Below are 20,312 nucleotides of genomic sequence, written 5' to 3' on the forward strand. Positions count from 1 at the left end.
CCATCAGGCGTTGCTGGACTTAGGAGTATGTAAGGACCAGATATTTCATCTTAGGTCTCTCCTCTATCCCATTTTATGACTTTAAAAAAATAATAAAACATGGAGTACTTGGAAGTTCTGGTGATAAAGCAAAAGCTACTATTTTAGAGAGCCTACCAGTGGGGTGCTCCCTTCTCTGGGTCTAGAAAACTAGCAATCTGTAAGAGCCAGACTTCTAATCCCCAGCAGGTTACATCTGAGGTTTCTTGGGAGGTTTGGCCAAACTTTGGAGTAGGGGCAGGATCCCAAGCAGAAAAAGCAAGATCAGAAGAAAATGGCTGGGGATGTAGCTGGGAGAGACATTTCTACAGGGGTAGGATTTGCTACTGAGGTCAGAATGTGACCTGAGCTCCCCCTCAGCACCCCACTTTAATCACAGCTAGGACCAGTGTGACTTGGAATTTGAAACAACGTGCCTATGGATTCAAATTAAAATCTCACAGCATGTTATTTTTATTTTAAATAGAGGCAGAAGAGAATGCTTTGCATTATGCCTAAAAACTACCAGGACAAGGCAGTGCTTAAAAATGTTTTAAAACAGGATGGTGGCCTGGCATGATGGGCAACAACTGCAATCTTAGTGCTCAGGAGCTGAGACAGGAGGATTGTGAACTTGAGACCAGCCTAAGCTAAACAGTAAGATCCTGTCTCAAAAATAAACAACAAAAGTTAGATGGAAATGAAGATGTTTCTAGAATAAAATCTTCAACCCTCAAGGCCAAAGAGTTACAAAACTCAAAGGCTCCAATAACTGAGGGAAGCTGAATTGTGGGCTATATAAACTACTCACCCAAATTTATCTCATAGTCCCAGATGCAGTCTATGTTAACATTCAATAAGAAAACACAGAGGGCTTACGCTGCAGTAGGCTGTAGCTGGTTGACTTTTGTTGGTCTATAAATAGCCCAACTTAACGGCCAGAGTAAATGGTCTAAAATGGCACACTCAGTATGACCAGTCACTCTTTATTTTAACTGGACTTACTTCAGCCAGCTCCAAAGAAATATAAATTAAAAGTAAAATGCAGGGAAGTAGAGCTAGGGTCAAAGGCACCGGGGTATTGTGCTTCCTATCAGTGAGAGCCGCACTTTTCCTGTTCTGTATGTTTACTTTATGGATAACCTCAGCTCCATTGAGGGAATGCTGACTACTCGCACATGCTCCTTTAAACCCAACAAAACAAATCTTGATTCACAAAGTGATTTTTTTGTTCTGCTTCTACACCCTCTTCCCACCAAGGTCTCATTAAACAATGGAAAACACCCTTCAGAGAGCAGCACACTTCCTACCACTTAATCACGACTGGCCAGGAGAGCCAAGGAAAACCTGACCATGGTCTCCCCTCCGAGTTGTTTCATTCACAAATGCACAAAACCCCAGGAAACCCACTTGGAAGTGAGCCCTGAGCAGGGTGACACATTCTTCCTGACCTTAAAAGTGCAACGATTGTAACCATGCTGAAGCTTACATGAAGACCAGGCTGAAGTATTGGTTTGCCTCTGAGCTGAAACATGAGGGTCTTCATTGTCATGCGGCTAGCTATGGGTATCATCAAATGTTGACTGAGTTTACCACCTATGGAAGTTGACGACACACTCCCTTCTTACTTACACCACATCCTGACAAAGGTTGCCAGCCCACTTTCCGAACCACCGGCTTACTGTAGGTAATGGGAGGCTGATGAGACTGTTGGTGTATGCTGCCTTCAGGGAGGGATTTTTGTCAGTGAGATGTTTGGGAAGACAAGGGTGTGGTGGTAGTAGTGGGGTGTGTGTGTGTGTGTGTGTGTGTGTGTGTGTGTGTGTGTGTGTGTGTGTGTAATCTGTTTATACAGGAAGATCTGCTCCAACTCAAGGGAGTGCAGCCTTCTAGCATAAATGGAGGTGGTGAAAACCTCCCCTGTCTGAGGGAGATTATGTAGAAGCAAATATAATAATAATAGTAATAATTTGGTCATGAACACTGATTTTTATATGTGTGGGGAGGTGGGAATCTCTGGGTGGGGTAGGGATATAGGCAATTGATTATATAAATGACCTCTGTTTTCTTTTGCAAATATCTCATTTATAAAGCTAAGTTTACGTATTTCAACAATTCTCCTGTTTTTTTTTTTTCTCTTTAGCTACTTTGGGTTCATCAACCTAGACCTTGACTTCTATTCCTTAGTTTTATAATTGCTGAGGAAGAGCAGGTATCAGAACAGAGATGGCGACAGGCTCTGAGCGGATGCTACTTACCGTTGCATTGACCCGTGGAGGTGAGGCGATAGCCTGGCTTACAGTCACAGCGGTAGCTGCCTGCGGTATTGACGCATTCAGCGTTGCGCTGGCACACGGGGCCATTCTGACACTCATCGATATCTGGAAGCAGCAGAGAGTTTAATTCGAGGGAGAACAGAGTCTGGTGTTGAGTCAGTGACATATATCTTATTTTGGCTCCATCTTTTGAAATGACAGCAAGGGAGATTTATAGCAGATTCGTTCATAATGGCAAAAACTCAAAGCAAGCAGGATACCCTTTGGTAGGTGAATGCATTATAAATGCATTGTGATATACTGAGATGGTAAAATATCAGACAGTATTCTTGTGAGCTACCGGAAGACATGGAAGACACTCACATGTGGATTAAAAAGTGAAAGAAGCCAGATGAAAAGGCTGAATACTGTTCTGATTCCAACTATTTGAATTTCTGGAAAAGGCAAAACTATGGGACTAGTAGTTCCCAGGGCTTAGATTGGGGTGGAGGGGAGGGCAGGTACGTAAAACGCAGAGACGCCTTAGGGCTGAGAAACTATGACACAATCAGAGTAGATGTGCAGCACTATAAAATCATGGTAGATATACATGTCACCATAGATTTGTTTCCATCGCCAGCAAGTCCATTACCAATGGTGGATCCCAATCCCTAGGAGGTGAGACATAACAAGCCCAGGAAGGGAACAGAACTTTGAAGACAGTTAAGTCCCAAGGGAGAATGGCAGAAACAGTGCCCGGGAAGAGGAGACTGGCTGAAGGCCAGCCAAGCTGCCTGGGAGCCTTTTAGCAATCAGCTTGCATGAACTGTCCCCCACATTGGGGGAGGGTAGGCTTTTCAGTGATGTAGCTGCCTATGGCCATCCGTGCTCCTGTTTGGAATCCTTTCTCACCCATGCTCCTGTACATAACTTGGTAAACTTAGTTCTCTTCTTTGGTGTGCTGTCAGTGCCCTACCTTGAGTGAAGAGATGTCTGTTCAGACCTCCCCAGGAAAAGCCACAACAGAAATACATCAGGATATCTCTCTGTGCTTTTATGGTGGGAAAAAGTGACCACCACTGGGGGAGCTTCCAGGAGTGGGAATGTCTGTCTGAGGGGGCAGTGCCAGTGTCAGGATGGACATGGCGCTGTCTGACCCACTAGTTTTGCTCTGATTGTAAACTGTAAGGAAACACAGAATCAACCACGCCATAGAAGCCAAGTGGTGTGACAGGCAGGCGCTTCTGTGACACGCGAGCCTGACATCTGCTCATGCACTTCCTCGTGGAAAGTATAAATATGGAAGTCCCCCAGAAACATTCCTGGAATCCATTCCAGTTTCAGGATGGCTAAGACATGCATGAAATCAACCCTCATTTTCTGATTTATTTTGAAGGCTAAGAATGTGGTGGGAAAACCTCGGAGATGAAGACTTTGTGAAATGGGAACCCAAAATCGGAACACCTAATCTTCTGAATGTTCTCTGAATGGGACTGTGTCTTGACACCTTTCTAGGCAGAGCCAGTGGGTGGAGCATGCTGGGTCTTCCCTGGCAACAGGGGATCTTGCCCCGGCCCAGCTGCAGGCTTTCTATCCCACGTATGTTGCAAGGTCTGGGTTGACTTTTTACTCATGGGTGGCCTTGCCTATGTGTCCTGGCCAAGGGCAGCACTTTTGGCAAATATTAGTGGCAAAGGGGTATTTGGGTAACGATCCAATGGGCCTCTAAATGGAGATAAGAGAAAACACAAGGAAAAAGTGGCAGGCAGCCTTAGATTCATACCAGAAGGGAAGGGAACAGCCAAGAAGAGGACAGCCACCACTAGTGTGATAAGATCTGCTGTTTCCTATTCTTCCTACATAGGCTTTCTCTGCAGGAACCCAATTCTTGATGGCTCCTGGGAACTCCCCCCCCCCAACCCCAGCTGGGACCATGCTCTGGCTATCTCCTAAAAAAGGCCCAGACTGGCTATCACCTCTGCCCACAACCCACACAACAAGCAGGGTAAGCGATGCGTGCCCAGTTGGCCACAGTGGTTGAAAGTTGGCAAGAGAGTCTAATAAGCCTGTGGTTACTAATGAAACATAACTCTATGTGTGGATCGTAAACTGTTCCTGATTTAGAGGAAATGCTTTGTTAATGTCAAAATACTGACATGTGTATCATAACACATGCTCCAAGGGGTAATAACACAACCTTTCTATATAATGTGTAAAACTTGGCTAGAGGCCTGCCGCTCAAGTATTGCAGAGAAACTGATTCCAGTTATCCCAGAGAACATCACCTATTTAATAAGCAGCAACGTCTCTTCCACTAAAATGTAAAAGAATGCTGTCTTTCCTGTTGGAGGGGGAAGTATGACGTGTTATAAGCAAGACTGAAGAATCTGTCTATATATATGGCAGCATCAGGCATCTGCCTGCATGCCAACGTTCTCCGTATAAAATCAAATTTGTTCTTCTTGTCATGTAGAATTCTCTCATGTGTTTGGAATACTGGTTTTACCATTGTTTCCATTCTGGGTAAGTAGATCTCTGTTTTGAAGAGAACACTAGCTTTGACATTTAGCTAAAGATAACTATCCTCTTGTGTTTTCTCTATCAGCTGGGAAACTAATATGTCCCGTGTTGGGGAAGAGGCTCTAGAATGAACTCTTAGTTTCCCCCCCAGGAGTTCATGAAAAAAAAAGGTGTTGTTGTTTTTTCATGCAATCTCATGTTGGTCTCTACCATGTGCTTTTCTTAATTAATACATTCCTAAAACGTATTTTTGTCAACTCTGGGAGAACTTCCTACGATGTATTTTTCTATTCTAGCTCTTGAGCTGAGTCCAGTGGTATAGAATTTGCAAGGGTGTTGCTAAGTCGCCTGCCAGGTGCTTCGTTTGTACATGTGGTACAGTCACACTTACCTTCACAAACCAGTAACTTGTCGTTATAGAAGAATCCCACTGGACACTCACACCTGAAGCTGCCGACCATGTTGATGCACACTCCATTCTCACAGACCCCTGGGATCTCCCGGCATTCATCAATATCTAGAAACAGAGAAGCCCCTTGTGAGCAACAGTGTGGTCCACAAGCCTGTGAAAGCTGAAGACAGGATTGGAAAGACAGACCCACGTGTGTCTATGCGGATTCCATATCTTTGGGGTTAGATTTTGTTGCAAAGAATCCTATTTGTAAGGTAGGGACCACATTTGAGTCAACTGAGCAACATGTACGCCAGATGAGGAGGGACTGATTGAAGATATGGTCAGCTGTGAGGAAGAACTGTCATGGTAGACTGTTTCCTACGGTCAGAGGTCTGAGCTTGTCAGCATCTTCTCCTGGACGGCTCCTCTATTGCTTGTCAGAGTTTGACAGACCATGTCATTTGGACAGGCATGTAAAGTATGGGGCTACACTCACGAGCCTCTAGTTCCTGAGGCTTCCCGTTACTCTACAGAGAAACTTTGTTTTCTTATTATAATCAGGAGGCTCCTTAGGGGATTTGCTTGCCAGAGTTGTAAGGAGACAGCCACAGGCTAAGGTGGAGTCTGTTTATTTTTATTTTATGTGCATTGGTATTTTGCCTGTATGGGTGTCTGTGGGAAGCTGTCAGATCTAATGGAGTAGGAGTTATCGGCAGTGGTGAGCTGCCATGTGGGTGCTGGGAATTGAACCCGGGTCCTCTGGAAGAGCAGCCAGTGCTCCAAACCATTTAGCCATCTCTCTAGCTCTAAGGTGGAGTTTATAAGAATAGCAGAAACCTCAAAAGAACACACCCTGAAACCAACCTGGCCGAGACCCCTTTTCAAGAGTTTGACTTTGTTTGAAGCAAACTGACCTCCTTAATGGAAAGCACAGCTTGGCGTCTCCAAGGGAGACAGAGGCTGTGAAACCAGAAGGGGGATGGTGAGAGCAGAGGAAAGGTTCTCAAGGGAGGTGAAGCAGGGTAGTGGGATTCCTGTAGCAAGACAGCAGAGGTGGGGCTGACTAGAAGGAGAGAGGGCACCAGCCAAAGGCACAGTGGGAATGGGACACAGGGGAGAGGAGTAGGTAAGAAGTGTAAGCACACATGTGTATGGAAAATGTCATGATAAAGCCCACTGTTTTACATGCTAATCTAAACAACCAATTAAAACGAAATCTCCAAGGGTACAATTTCAAAACATCACTATTTCAAATATAGGTAATTTTGTCTTTAGATTCTTATGCCTTTGACACCAATGTTAAATAGCCATGCGAGGTAACATCACCATGATGCTTTATCTGCAAACAAGAACCAATGTAGAGTCCATTCTTTTAGTATAGATTAAAACATGAAATAGAGTCACCCACATCCGTTAGTTCTAAGTAGGAATGATGTGTTATTACTCAACTTAGTAAAAACAGTCTGGACCAAATCCCCAGTCATTGTCAGGTACAAAATAGCGAAAGGATATTATTAAATGTTTTCTTTTTCTTTTCCTGTCTGGATTTTATTTCCATTTGGAGAAGTTTATATTTTAAGACAAGATTAATAAACATGCTATATAGTTTTAGCCACCCAAGAATGGACGCTATATACTAACAGTTCCAAGACCTTTCAGAGGGAGGCTATAAGCTCAAATAAAACAAAGTCTTATAATCATCTAACTATTTTGTCGTGGCAGAATTTGGTAACACTAAGTACATTGCAAAATACCATGTTTCTAGTTGCCCAGAGCTAGAAGCCAAGCAAATTGTGAGTCAGAACTGGGTTCTGGTCCCAGCTCTGTTACTAATTAGCTAGGTGGCCTTGGGTGAGTCCCTTCCCTTTTCTGGGCCTCTGTCTCTTCCAGTGGAAAGCAGGGAATTTGGACAAGATGGTTGGAGGTCTTCCCAGGTCTACTAGTGGATGGTGCTAATGCCATTTCAAGTTTTTGTTGACTGCCAACTGTTGGGGCCAGGCTTTGCCGGGTTACATGCCTGGACTGCCCATGGAGACCCATTACCATTAGAGGCCACTTACCTCCCAATCATAGATTCTAGACAGATTAAAAGATGTTTGGGGAAGGAGAAAAACAGAGTAGCTAAGGCCAGGTGTTCCATGCCAATGTCATTTAGCAGTTTTTCTTTCCAAACCATGAAGTTTCTTTGGATGTTGACTGGCCTGTGGAGCCATATGGATTTGGCACTATGAAAGCCTGCTGATTGCTGGCCCAGGTCCTTGTTTTCTTAAACAAGGTCACTGGAAAGGCTGATGTGGATTTCGGCTTTACTTACTAGGAATAAGGCAAGACAAAGCAAGTGGTGGTGTCTGCTAGCAGACGCAGTCGCAGAGGCTTAGGGGGCATCTAGGGATGGGCATAAATCACGGCGGGGAGAAGCCGAGAACGCAGCAGCGTCCATTGACTTCGGTGGTGTTTGCTTCTAAACCGCAAGGGCACTCACTGCCTGTGCTGGAGAACCTCGTGCACCACTTCTCAATCCACGGTGCTTCTCGATCTAGTCCAAGCTACTATCCCACCACAGCGTCTGCTTCAGCTCCCACGTGAGACCTCATACTGAAAAGATTTTTTTTTTTCTCGAGACAGGGTTTCTCTGGGTAGCCCTGGCTGTCCTACAACTCACTCTATAGACCAGACTGACCTCGAACTCAGAGATCTGCCTGCCTCTGCCTCCCAAGTGCTGGGATTAAAGGCATGTGCGCCACCATGCCTGGCTCTGAAAAAGATTTTTATACCCATGGAATTCTCCAAGGGAGGGACCCGAAGAGAGGTCAGGGGAGGCAAAACTGATAAGCAGGGGGGCTTTGCGTAACAAACCCTCATAAAAGAACTGAAAGGTCATGTTAAACTTGGAAGGAAACACTGGGGAATTAAGGTAAATCCAACAGCATCTGGCCCTGTCATCCCTTTGTTGATTCACTAAGATTCATTAAGCTGGACTGTTATTTCCTGAAAAGCTTCCCAGGCCCCTTCATCATGAGCAGTGAAGGCTTCTATCCATTAGGTGGCGCTGCAAAGGGCTTCTCATCGTTTTTTCAACTGACGACTTCGAAACTGCTTGAGGCATCGTTTAACAATTTTTCCTTCTCAGAAAAGGGAAAAGCGAACCTAGGAAAATGGCGGTGTGTATATCTCCCCGCTTTTAACTCAGTGGCAGAAGCAGAGGACCCCCATCATGCTCACAAGCACACAGGCTGAAACTCACCCACGGGTAGGCCAGTGTAAATGTCAATGACAAAGCCTGGCCTTTGGCTTCCACAGAGGGTAGCAAATTCATCTGCAAGAGTTAAACAAAGAAGGGGCAGAGGTCAGGGATGGGCAAGAACTCAGGGAGAGACATAACTATGTAAACAGTTGTGAAAACGTTTCCATCTGGAAATACTGCAGATGTAACCTTGTCTGTAACGCAGACACTGAAGGAAAAATGACCCCCCTGACACTGTGGGAGAAACAGGTTTCCTTATCCTCCATCCTGGGGGTTGTGGCTGGCTTTCACGTGGGTTCTCAACATCCCTACTCAGGTCCTTACACTTGTGTAGCAAGTGATTTTATACACAGAGCCTTCTCCACAGCCCAAGGTTAGTTTTAAACACATAAAAAATTATGTTCATTTATTTATCATACTGGTTTCCCTGATGCTTCCAATGTCTTAATATAAACAATGCCAGCAAGGTTTATGTTTTTGTGATATGTTGAATTTACAGGTCTGGTTATAAATTTGGATGTAAGTTAGGAAATTTATTCTGTCACTTGGCTTTCAGCGGATAGGACCACAGTCAACGGTAAGGCAAACGCTTGCCCTTGCGGGTCAAGTTTTCCCTCTGAAAAGGAAGAATACACTCTCTTCTCTCGTCAGTAAGATCGACTTTCTAGACAAAGTCATTCCTAGCCGATGTCTCGATGGCGGTAGCCACGAAACCCAGTGTCACCTGTGCTCGGGACCGGACACTGCTCGCAGGGCTTGTTCCAGGCTCTGCCGATGTTGTAGGAGCAGCAGCACATCTTCTTGGTCATGTTGAACAGGAGTTCTCCGTCACAGGTTTGGTTGTCAGCGTAGTAGTTTCTGTAGCACAGACTTCTTCTCATGTCTGGAGGAAAAGAGAACAAACGCACCGGTGACCCCACGGGCTCTGCACCACACAGCAGAGCTTGCCGCGAGTCTCCAAAGGGCAAGCGCAGGTGCCGGTCCAGCTGTGGTAAGGGCGGCAGACCATCCCGCACACAGCTTCTCGGCCAGCCATGCTGCCACAAGCAAGGCACCCGGAGAAATGCACTCGCTGGTGCTCTGTGCCGCGGAAGGATGTAGTGCATTACGGAGTGCAGCATTAGCAAACTCAACAGGGCCCTCCAACCCACGCTCCTCATAACTATTCTCCACTGCTGTTTGGGAGCGAGTCTCTTATTTCCGACTCATGATATGTCAGTGCTGTAGGTCAGTGCTGTGATGTAAGTGTATAAAGACACACCTACAAGTCAAAGGAAAGAAGTGCTATTACAGTGTTCGGCATCTTCCAACAGCACATTTTACAGAAAAACCCTCGACCACCCACCCACAGTGGTGACCATGCCAAACGTACGGTCTGCAAGCGGCATGTTCAGGGGGCGGGGGGCGGGGTGAACTGAGCTACAACAGTTCAAAGGAGGGAAGCATGCTGATGAGCGGAACAGCGCCAAGCCCCAGGTGCTTGACTGGCCTTTGCAGGCCGGAGTCGAGCCCACAGGCCTGAGATGCATTGAGACTCACCCATGCAATTGTTTCCCCCGTTCACTTGCATGTAATCTGGAGGGCAGATGCAGGTGTAGTTGCCAACGGTGTTGTAACATGTCCCTGGCCCGCAGATTCCAGGAGTCTCACATTCGTTCACATCTATAACCCAGAACAGAAGGTGTTACGTGACTATGAACGCATTGCTCTGGAATGGGCGGGTGTCCGGGGTCAGTGCGGATGTTGACGGTAGAGAGCAAAGCCTCCATCCGGGGGACTTGAACCCCAGATGTGAACAGCAGGGACTCAGCCTATGGGTGTCCAGATTTTCAGCAAAGAAGGTCTACAAAGGGACTCATGCCTTCTGATAGAAGGGCTTAATAAATCAGTCCTTAATGTTCCCCCAAAGGACTGAGGGATGGAAATGGCAAAATCTTCAGTAAGATAATGACACACGTCCTGTGTTCATAGATAGAATCTAGACTGAAGCCATCAGCGACAGTCGGCTTCCTAAATCTTCACTGTACAGTAATGTAGGAGGGATTCTTAGTGCATCTCCATTTTCAAACAAGGCGGCTCATAGGAGTATTTGTTGGCTGCAAGTCTGAGCACTAATGCTAATGCACTGTGATGTTTAAATAATTCTTACTGAAGAGGTCTCTCCCCAACTGGTCTTGTGAATCCTGGAGATGGATTCCTTGTCCCCATACCCAGTCCTTGGGCTAATTGTTCTCAAATCAAAAAACGATCAAAATTCTTCATCTTTAAAAAGTTGAATAAGGCCATTTGTTGTATCTTAAAGACAAAGCCCCGCCTGCTAAGGGAGGCTTATTTGAACACACTTGCACAGGTGACAAGTAGTTAAGGACAAGAAGGACAGCCTAGAACTGCCCTAAACACGGAGATAGGAGGCTTGCTAGTCTAGCGAAAATGGGTTTTCTAAAGAACATGGTTTAGCTCAAGTTTGGCTTATGAAGCTATACCGTTAACCCCTCAATTTCCGGGTAACTGTATCCTGGTTTGGGGTGTTGGTCATCCTCGGTATTTGAAAGACATTTCCTACAAGGGATCACTCACCATCACACACTCGCGTGTCTTCGTTCAGGTAGTAACCAGTCGGACAGCGGCACTGGAAGCTGCCGAAGGTGTTGATACATTTCCCCCCTTGGCACAGCCCTGGAAGCTCCTGGCACTCATCAATGTCTATCAGAAGGAAAACAAGGCGTGTCTTCAGGATGCGAACCAACCCAGGTCATCCAAAAGGTGTGCGTGTTGAGACAAAGGAGAAACGTTTACCTTCCAATATAACGGTGATGGGGTTTGGACGAAAACCTTCTCCTCCAGGGCAAAGGATTTTATACTCAGCTATGGAAACAAAAGGTTCCACGTGAGTTCCTAACACCTTCAGGAGAAAGGCTGACACATCTGACAGACAATGCTAACCTTCCAGAATCTTCCGCTCTTATTTAGCCATTTAAAGCAAGTGAGCATCTTAGCGTACATGGACTGCTTCTTAAAGGTAAGGCCGTTGTGCTGATCTTGGAAACCTGCAGTTAGTTACTCTCCCGGGCCTACATTCTTGTGAGGTAGTTCATGCTCTATCTCTGTCGCTGCTTTTAAAAACAGAGTTCCCTTCCGTTTCTGTTTCCCGCACACTTCACTCCGTCCTGGTTGTCCTTAGCATTCCTTCCTGGGTGTCACCATCTCCCCTAATAATGATCATCAGCCTGTCCCTAAGACCCTTTCCAAACAGAGCTTAGGAGATTCTTCATTCACTGTTTCAGCCAGCCCACTGCCCTCCTTGATGTCTAGATATTTTTCTCACTCCTCTGTTCCACACATGTAAAACCCAGATGTTTTTTAAAAAAGCCGTCTTTCCCAGCATCTTTGGACTCCTCCATCAAGCCATGAAGATCCACATAGAACAATTCTTTCAGTGTCATGCCTCAGCATGTGAATGACAGGGATGCAGCCTATAAAATCATCCTAAAGAACCCTAGACTCATCTTTCATAATTATCAGTCTTCCTGAGCTTGGCCCTTGCCCTGGCTTTGTGAAACCATGTGGACTCATATATATTTAAATTCCCATTCTAATTTTGTTGATCATTATTAATTTATAAAGCTGAATTCCATATTCCCAAGTCCAAATCTGGGTTTCCCCTCCTAATCTCTTACTATCAGTGACATCGGGTCCCTCCCCCTTTAGCTTTCTTCTTCCCCTCTTTTAGGTGTCTCCTCACTTAGGACATGTCCTTTTTCCAAAGCGAAGCTCAGAAGTTCACAGAGTGGTCCGCACCTACTTCCGACTTGAACTAAGCCCTCTCTGAAGAGGAAAGAAGAGGTGGTGTCTGCCAGGCTGTGTCTTCGGTTCTGTCTGAGTGATTGCATCCATACCTAAGAGGCTAACCTGGCCGAGGTCACAGAGCCACCCCTCAGAGGCTCCTAACTTGAACCTAGTGCACGTTTCCTATCAAATGTGACTCTGTGCCTTCCCTCTTCCCTCGTGGTGGAGGCCCATGCTGAATTAGAGCGCCTACATTTGGGTCCCATTCTGCCTAACAGACCGAACATTCTCAGAGGGCAGGCCTCTGACTACCTCACCTTTCTCTTCTCAACTTAATTGGTGAATATTTTGAGAAGTAAATGCATGACCTTTCGTCAAGAAATGACTCAACATTTATCCAATATACCTTGGAAGTGGCAGGCACTGACTTTGGCCAGACTGGCTACACCTGATCGTAAATCAAAGTACAAGATAGAAGCCCCTTTTAAAGGAGATGTATCCTTTACAGCCTTCAAATCGAATTCTGAAGCTTCCATTCAAATATACTTGAAGACCTAGCCCTGGAACATTACAGTAATTCTATCTTCTTCCTAGGATAGAAGACACTCCCTGCCCTATGTAAGCTTTTAGGACAAGCCGAAGAGGGAGTCTTTGGACTGCTCTGTACTCAAAGTGTCCTGATGGGAATGACCTGCCTTTTTCTGTCGTAAACAGAGACACCCTCAGCTCCTCCTTCGGTGACTTCTGCTTTATGGATCTAGAGAGACCTGGTCTGAGGTGGAGTAATAACAGACCGGAGGCTGTCCACTTACACGTGTTCACAGCAGGACACAGCTCACATGGAGTTCCCCAGGCTTTCCCCAGCGAACAGCAGCAGGAAGCCTTGGAAACGCCAACTCCGATTTCATTACTACAGGCCGTGTCTCCGTTGTCTCCTCGGGGCCGGATATCCAGATAGCAGTTTCCAGAGCGAGTATCTATTTATCATCCACAAACAAACCAAAATGTCAGGCAAATTCTTCCTCTTGGAGGGGTAGGAGGAGTAAAGTGTCAAACTCATCTCTGAAAGTGCTTAAAAATCATAATTACTTTTGTTAAGAAGCTGAAAAGTGCCCGAGAATATATACTGATCATTTTCCTTCAGAAATGCTCGAAGTATACAATATGTTTTGAGAAATATTTAAATTTCTATACTACTACTTTTGAAAACATCAGAAATGAACATTCAGTTATACTTTTAAAATAATAAACAGTACGTGTCTAAGACAAGTTTTAAGGGTCTTACCAACACAGCCAACCCGAGTTGGATTCAGCTCAAAGTCGGGTGGACAGTCGCACGTGTAACTGCCTGGAGTGTTCACACAGTTCCCACTGATACAGGTGGTTGGGTCCAGACACTCATTAACATCTACAGCCAAAGAAACGGGCGGAATTACCCAGCGTCGGTGTGGACTGATGTCACCAGAGGCAGGCAGGAGCGCCTAGTCTTGGGCCCCTGACAAGAACCCATCAATTCTTAGATGCGATCATGCCTAGTGAGGCAACCTCCCACCTCTGAGAGGCACTTCCCCAGGAAGGAACTGGGTCACAGTCTTGATCCAACCCCCACCCCCAGAACATGTTTACCTTTGCGCTGTCACCAGAATAAAAAGGTAACTTTGGAGCTAAGAAAAATATTCCAATCAAGGTAACTAACGGCAAAACATTGTTTTGACGTCGGTCAACCAAAATTTCAGATATAGGTTTATAAAAACAATACATTTAATATGTGTGGCATGTTATTTTGTCAGATTAGAGCAAGATGTCCCAGGGAACATCTGGGAGCAGGCTGTGTGCACTGTCTTCTCTGAACACACATGCAGGAAGGAGGCTTAGCATGTTTCTTTAAGCTCATGGAGGCTCTGCCTGCACAGATGCTATCCCAGACATTTCCCTTTTGGTTTCTATTCCAAAAATATCTGCAACATTCCAGATATTTAGGACATGGATTTTTTTGACAGATTCTAACTCTGTACAATCCTCTTCTCTATTTTCTTTTTTTTAAAAATGTTCTTCTCTTCTCTATTTCCAATGCTTAAGAAATCCCCTGAACTAGACAAATGGCTGTGGAGAGGACAGCCTGAGGAATCAGGACACTTGTCCGATGGTGTTTCCTATGGTCTGGATGTCCTGATGTCCTCCAGAATAGGACCTGCTCTCTCTGTACCTTGAGTAGAGGGGCAGACTAAGAAAGAAACTGGCCATGATTGTCAGCCTTTTCTTGGTACCAAGGAGAGCTGTGCGGCTGTAATTTTTCTATTTTTTTTCTTGTGCTCCTTGGGAGTCCTTAGCTTTACAAAAAAATGATCTTTTGTATTAAATAGAGCTAAGGAGATAGTTCAGTGGGTGAAATGTTTGCTCTGCAAGTGTGAGGACCTGAGGTGAGATCCACTACACTCACATAACCCTAGAACTGGGAGGAAGAAGCAGGAAGGTCCCAGGAACTCATGCCTGCCAGTGAGATCAGGTTCAATGAGAGAGCATGTCTCAGCAAATGAAACAGAAAGCAGAGGAAGACACTGGATGGTGACTCTGGCCTCCACACACCTATGCACAGACTCTTAACTACCTACCTGTACTCCCAACCACCGCCACATATAAAAGAAATGCATGGCCAGCCCCTGTGTAGCAGGCACTCTGGTGGTCAGTACCCGGAGCAGGGTGGGAAGGTATGGAGATTGCACTGGAAATATACAAGAAGCAAACCAGAGATCCCAGGGCATGGCCTTTGAAAGGAAGTTCTGAAGACATATTCAAGAAGCCACAGCTAGAGCACCCCAGAAAACATCCCTGGGGAGCCACAAACTCATGTCCAAGCCTGTAGACCTGTCTCTTTCCTGTGCCTCCTCACGCCGCATCAGTTTCAAGTCTGAGAAAATGTACCCTTGGCTCTTAATGCCTTACTCTTCCTTTGTTTTCCTCTGAAGCTTGTGTGGCCCTGGTGACAGCCCCAGCCATGGCACCCTGGGATACCTGGGAGCCGGTGTTGAACGTGAGTGACTCCTTACCTGTACAGTTCCCACCACTTCGGTCCAGTTCATAGCCGATCTCACACTCACAACGAAAGAGGCCTGGGAGATTGTGACACGTTCCAAAGACACAGATGTTTGGAAGGGAGCACTCATCGATATCTTGGGGGGGGGGGAGTACAAAAAGAGGGAGTTTTTTTTTTTTTTTTTTGTAAATTTCCATTTTAAAAGCTACTCAATAAAATTAAGCCATGGATATTAGCATTAAGCAAACGCATTCTACCCGATATCAATCTAAGCAGTTTCCCGGACTCTCAGGGGGATTTGTCTGCACATAGAAGCCTTGCTAGTGAGAGGCTCTGATGGGCCCCATCACATCCCAGGCCATAGGCTGAACATCTTCTTTGTGCCATTTGATATGGGTCTACATTACTATTGTAAAGTAAGAGCCAAACAGACAAGGTAGAGTAAATTCTTGGGTTCTTATCTATATATTCCCCCAATTTTAGTGGAGAACTAAAATTTTAAGGCTCTTTTGGGGCAGCTTTCAAATTCAGTTTTATCCTCTGTCCTGGGTTCGCCGGTGTGTGCTTGCTGTGGTCCATAGGAGACCCATACACTGCAGACGCCTCTTCCAGGCCCGCACCACTACTTCATCTGAGCGCTGTGCTTGTGATGAATACACCCACTTTCAGACTGGAGACTGCTTTAACTAGGCGTGACCACTCTGCCGGGGATGATTTATATTAAGAACAAACAAACAAACAAACACCTCCCTGTGAGTTTTAAGAGAAGCAACACTTGCCCTGTGCCTGTCTCTGTCAGGAGAGGTGAGACAGTACCTATTTGCCCTGGGTTTGGGAGCACAGAAGTAAACAAGGCCTTAGGCTCACCAGCATGGCCATAATCTAGTTTCTTGCCTTAGAAATTTTATATCAGGGCTGCATTTTTAACATGAACAGGATAAAGAAAACACCCAAGGGTTCCATAACTAAGGGTAGTACAGAAATCAGTGTGTACACACAAATGAACAGTGCTTCTGAATTCCTATTATCTTAACGAGGAAGAGCTATTGGCTAATGCACTAATCGGGGCCTTGCCTAAACGTCTGTCAGTCCTTATCATTTGTTTATTTCTCCTGAAATCATTTTGGTTCACAGTAGGTCCTAATTACTTTTAATGAAGACAGTGTGCTCAGATTTGACAAGTGTGAGGAAGGAGAAGAACCTGTTCTTTCCTGATTGGATCCTTCTTGAGTCATGGGGTTTCCAGGACTCCTCCTATCTGACCAACATGCCCCAGAAAGACAGAACTTGAAGCCAAGGGACAAAAGCAAGTGGTGCTATTCCAGGGAATTCTCCTCCAGGGACATGTCAACTTCCGTTCTCTGTCTCCGTATGTGAGATATTTAGACTGTTCTAAGATATATTTAGGACATTACTGCACACAAGGAGCACACTCTCTGGTGTCGTTATCTGGAAGCCTTGACTTGTAGAAACCAAAGGCTGGCAGAGATTAACAGCCATGTTTCTGTATTTATAGAAAACCCTCAAACAGAGCACCAGGGGTCCTATGCTTTAACAGTTCTTTTTTCCAGAAGTAGGGATAACTGAGTTGCACTGAATTAACTGTGCACGGTCATTCTTTCTCTCTTATGTCCATCCTATGGTTTAACCTTGCAGATCACTTGGCCCAGATTTTCTCTGCATCAACAGAAATGGTCTTCCTGAGGGCTTACCCCCATACTAGTTACTTGTCTTGTTGGTGTGACAAAATACCCCCCAAAAGTAGTAAAGTTAAGAGCGTTTATTTTAACTCATGCATGCTCATGGAAGGGAAGCCACGGTGGCAAGACCTTGAGGCAGCTGCTCACATCATGTCCGCAGTCAGGAAGCAGAGAGCAATGAACGCTAGCGTTCAGTTCACTTTCTCTTATTTTAGCTAATCCAGGACCCTACCCTATAAAATGGTGCCACCAGAGTTGATTCTCACCTCAGTTAACCTAATCTAGATAATTTCTCACAGGCATGCTGGAAGGCTTGACTTTTGGCCCTTCTAAATCCTCTGAAGCTAACAATACTAACCATCGCATCCTCCTACCAACTGAACCAAGCAGCTTAAATATGAAGGGAAAATGTATTTCAAGTTTAAAATAGAAAAAAAGCCAGTCATGTTTGAATAGGTAAATCTCATCCAGCCCTGAATGCTCCTTACAGCTTCCCTGTGGCTACTTACCTTCACAGGCTTTCCCGTCAGCACTGGGCACGAAGCCCATGTCACATTCACAGCGGTACCCGCCAGGGGCGTTGAGGCACTGGCCATTGCCGCAGAGGTTCAGGTTCTCGGAGCACTCGTCAAGGTCTGCAGACAGAAACACAAGTTATACTTTTGCAGTCGAGCACTTTCCAATGCCTCAGGTCCTATAATTTTTATAACTGCCAAGTTCCTGAGTATAACTGCACTTCATCATAATTCTTGTTTGACAAATTTAAATTCACTGGTTTTTCTCTTTTGAATGCCAATATTGAATATGCAGCAGTATGGGATACAGATTAAGAACCTGAAGGCTAAATTATCACTAGTGCTGCAAGTGAATATGGAGTCAAACTCATTATTCAGGCTAGGATCTTTTCACAAGAAGGGTCACCCACAGAAAGGACATATTCGAAAGAACATATCACAGTGCGTGCCCCTTTCTCAGGCACTGGGCTCAGCTCAAAGGGGTGGCAGAGAAGGCGGAGTGGCAAGGTCACAAGCATTAAGTACCAAGCATGTGAAGCATCGATACCCAATAAGTGTAATTTAAATATTTTCCCCAAGATGATAAGACAAAGTATCCCTGGGCTGGGCAGCGATAATTTCAGCTATGGTAAAACTTTCAGTCAGCCATTCACTGAGCCTTAGCTTCTCTTGTACTTACTTAGAACCTTATTATTAATTTCACAGTGCCAGACAGAAATTAGTGCTTCAATTTATTTAATTAAAGTTTATGCTATAAGTCACATACTTTATGGGCAATGGGTCTATCCTATTTAATCCCAAAGCCTTGACGCAAGAGGTACTGTCTTTGTGAACATGTGCATATAACTATCTGCATAAATTATGCAATCACATATTTATGCGATCCTACATATTTAAATTCACATAGCAAGTTTATGCTAATTCTGTGACTTTTATTAGAGCTAAGAGGGAAGGCAATTTCATGAGTACATCATAAAGTGAGAGAAAGTCTTATAGAGCGGTTCTGAACTGTTGTTATGCCAAGAGGCAGTGATGGTGATGATGTGGTGAAAGTCTGTACTGTTTTCCTCCAACAGAACACCACATCCTCTGCCCTTTCACATCCTCCTACAGCAAGCTTCTCCTTGGGTTTGATACACAGATACACAGACAAGTCACCAAAACACAGAGGTGAACACATATAAAAAGGAATATGATTTGCTTTAGAATAGTGATGCCATTATATAGATCAATGTATGTGCATATAAATAAATATGTGTACATATGTATGCATATATATGAGATGTGAGAGATAGCGAGACAGACAGACAGACAGACAGACAGACACACAGACACACACACACACACACACACACACACACACACACTGTGCTAACTTTTTGAGGGCACCTTGGAGACTTGCCTCCAGGTTTCGTTCCATGGGGATCTAATCTCAGAGAAGTAAGTAGTCTTTTCTGTTGCCGGCATGCCCCAGTCTTCAGAAGGAATTGTTGGTCTGATGTGGGCTATGTGCTTTCCAACACAGTCACCCAGTTGTTTCCAAAGCAAGCCTACCTGTGCAGGTGAAGCCATCTCCTGTGTAGCCGTCCTTACAGAGACAGCGGTAAGACCCCATGGTGTTCTTACAGTCTGCGTGTTGGCTGCACATGTGGGTTCCGTTAGAGCATTCATCCAGATCTTAAGAACAAAGTTTACATCATTGTCAATACCATGACATTTACAATGAAATAAAATTAAAATTAAATTTTACTTTACAAAATTAATATTTTCGTGTTTCTAATCCACACAGTTCATGACTGCAACTTCCGTTGTTTTTCCAGTTCACCTGTACACTTGATGCCGTCTCCAATCCACCCAGGGCTGCAGCTGCACTTGAAGCTCCCCGCCGTGTTGGTGCATACAGCATGTCTGCCACAGTTGTGTGCTCCGATCTCACACTCGTTGATGTCTGGAAAATGCATAACCAGTGCTTTAGAACAACAGCTTTGGTCTTTTTAATGACTTGGCGATATTCAAAAGCAGATTGTCTCTCATCCTCACCCTGGCATAATACAGATGACTTAGTATCCACATAGATGCTAAGATCTCTCCCTGTTGAGCAGCTTTGCATTTTAATTTACGAGGAAGCAATGATGTGGTCATTGCATTTGCTGTTGATAACTTCCATTCGTCTCTGTATTTCTAATGGGAGCACCCAGGCACCAACCTCTCAGCAAAGCAAACCTCTCTCCAAGTGACAACTTAAAAGGTGAGTTGCCTAATGCCCTTCTGGTTAGCAGTCATAGTCATGTTTTTATTGGCAACATATTTTTTTACAACAACTATAGGTAATTATGCATTTTTCACATCTTTATAGGCAAAGGAATATAATGTTGACATATCAGAAAACTTTGGAATTGTCTTTTTATTCTTAAATTTAAAGCATTGTTACCCCATTATGTTTTACTCTTATTAGATCCTTATTTTAGGTATTATCATTTCAATCATGTGCAGAAAATATTGCGTAAGGCAATGTGTAACTCTTCTTAGCTCCCCAAGAGTCCCAGCACACTGGCAGCCTAAGCCTTCTTGCATATTTCGTGTACAACTCAAGTCAACCTAGAGAGAACTTGGGTAAGACTAAGAAGTACCAGAGTAGGTGAAGTTAGTAAAAGATCAAAAATGGTTTAAAAATTCTCCATTCTCCGAAATTTCATTTCAAATTTAGCTAGGATAGACTATATAAAAATGTTATGGTGATTTTTGTTTTGTTTTGGTTCTTCAAACAAACTCAACATATAAGTTGTTACCTTCACAATTTACTCTGCCATTCACTAGGAACAAATATGCATGGATATGAGTCTATG

The 20,312-nt window shown here is 44.7% G+C and overlaps 1 protein-coding gene across 2 annotated transcripts in view; it reads right to left on the minus strand.

Annotated features, from left to right (window-relative positions):
- The window catches only part of Fbn1 (fibrillin 1), a 211,211-nt gene that overhangs the window by 34,000 nt on the left and 156,899 nt on the right, over nt 1-20,312 (minus strand). For both annotated transcript variants that reach the window (XM_052722762.1, XM_052722764.1), the window contains 13 exons: nt 19,292-19,414; nt 19,021-19,143; nt 17,461-17,586; nt 15,265-15,387; nt 13,503-13,625; nt 13,030-13,194; nt 11,228-11,296; nt 11,009-11,134; nt 9,971-10,093; nt 9,156-9,314; nt 8,432-8,503; nt 5,185-5,310; nt 2,277-2,399 (listed from right to left, as the gene is read on the minus strand). In XM_052722762.1, coding sequence (XP_052578722.1) covers nt 2,277-2,399; nt 5,185-5,310; nt 8,432-8,503; nt 9,156-9,314; nt 9,971-10,093; nt 11,009-11,134; nt 11,228-11,296; nt 13,030-13,194; nt 13,503-13,625; nt 15,265-15,387; nt 17,461-17,586; nt 19,021-19,143; nt 19,292-19,414 — 1,581 coding nt within the window. The remainder of the gene's footprint in view (nt 1-2,276; nt 2,400-5,184; nt 5,311-8,431; nt 8,504-9,155; nt 9,315-9,970; nt 10,094-11,008; nt 11,135-11,227; nt 11,297-13,029; nt 13,195-13,502; nt 13,626-15,264; nt 15,388-17,460; nt 17,587-19,020; nt 19,144-19,291; nt 19,415-20,312) is intronic.

This window comes from Peromyscus californicus, unplaced genomic scaffold (genome assembly GCF_007827085.1).
Source record: "Peromyscus californicus insignis strain IS unplaced genomic scaffold, ASM782708v3 Scaffold_7__1_contigs__length_154581171, whole genome shotgun sequence".
Lineage (NCBI taxonomy): Eukaryota > Metazoa > Chordata > Mammalia > Rodentia > Cricetidae > Peromyscus > Peromyscus californicus.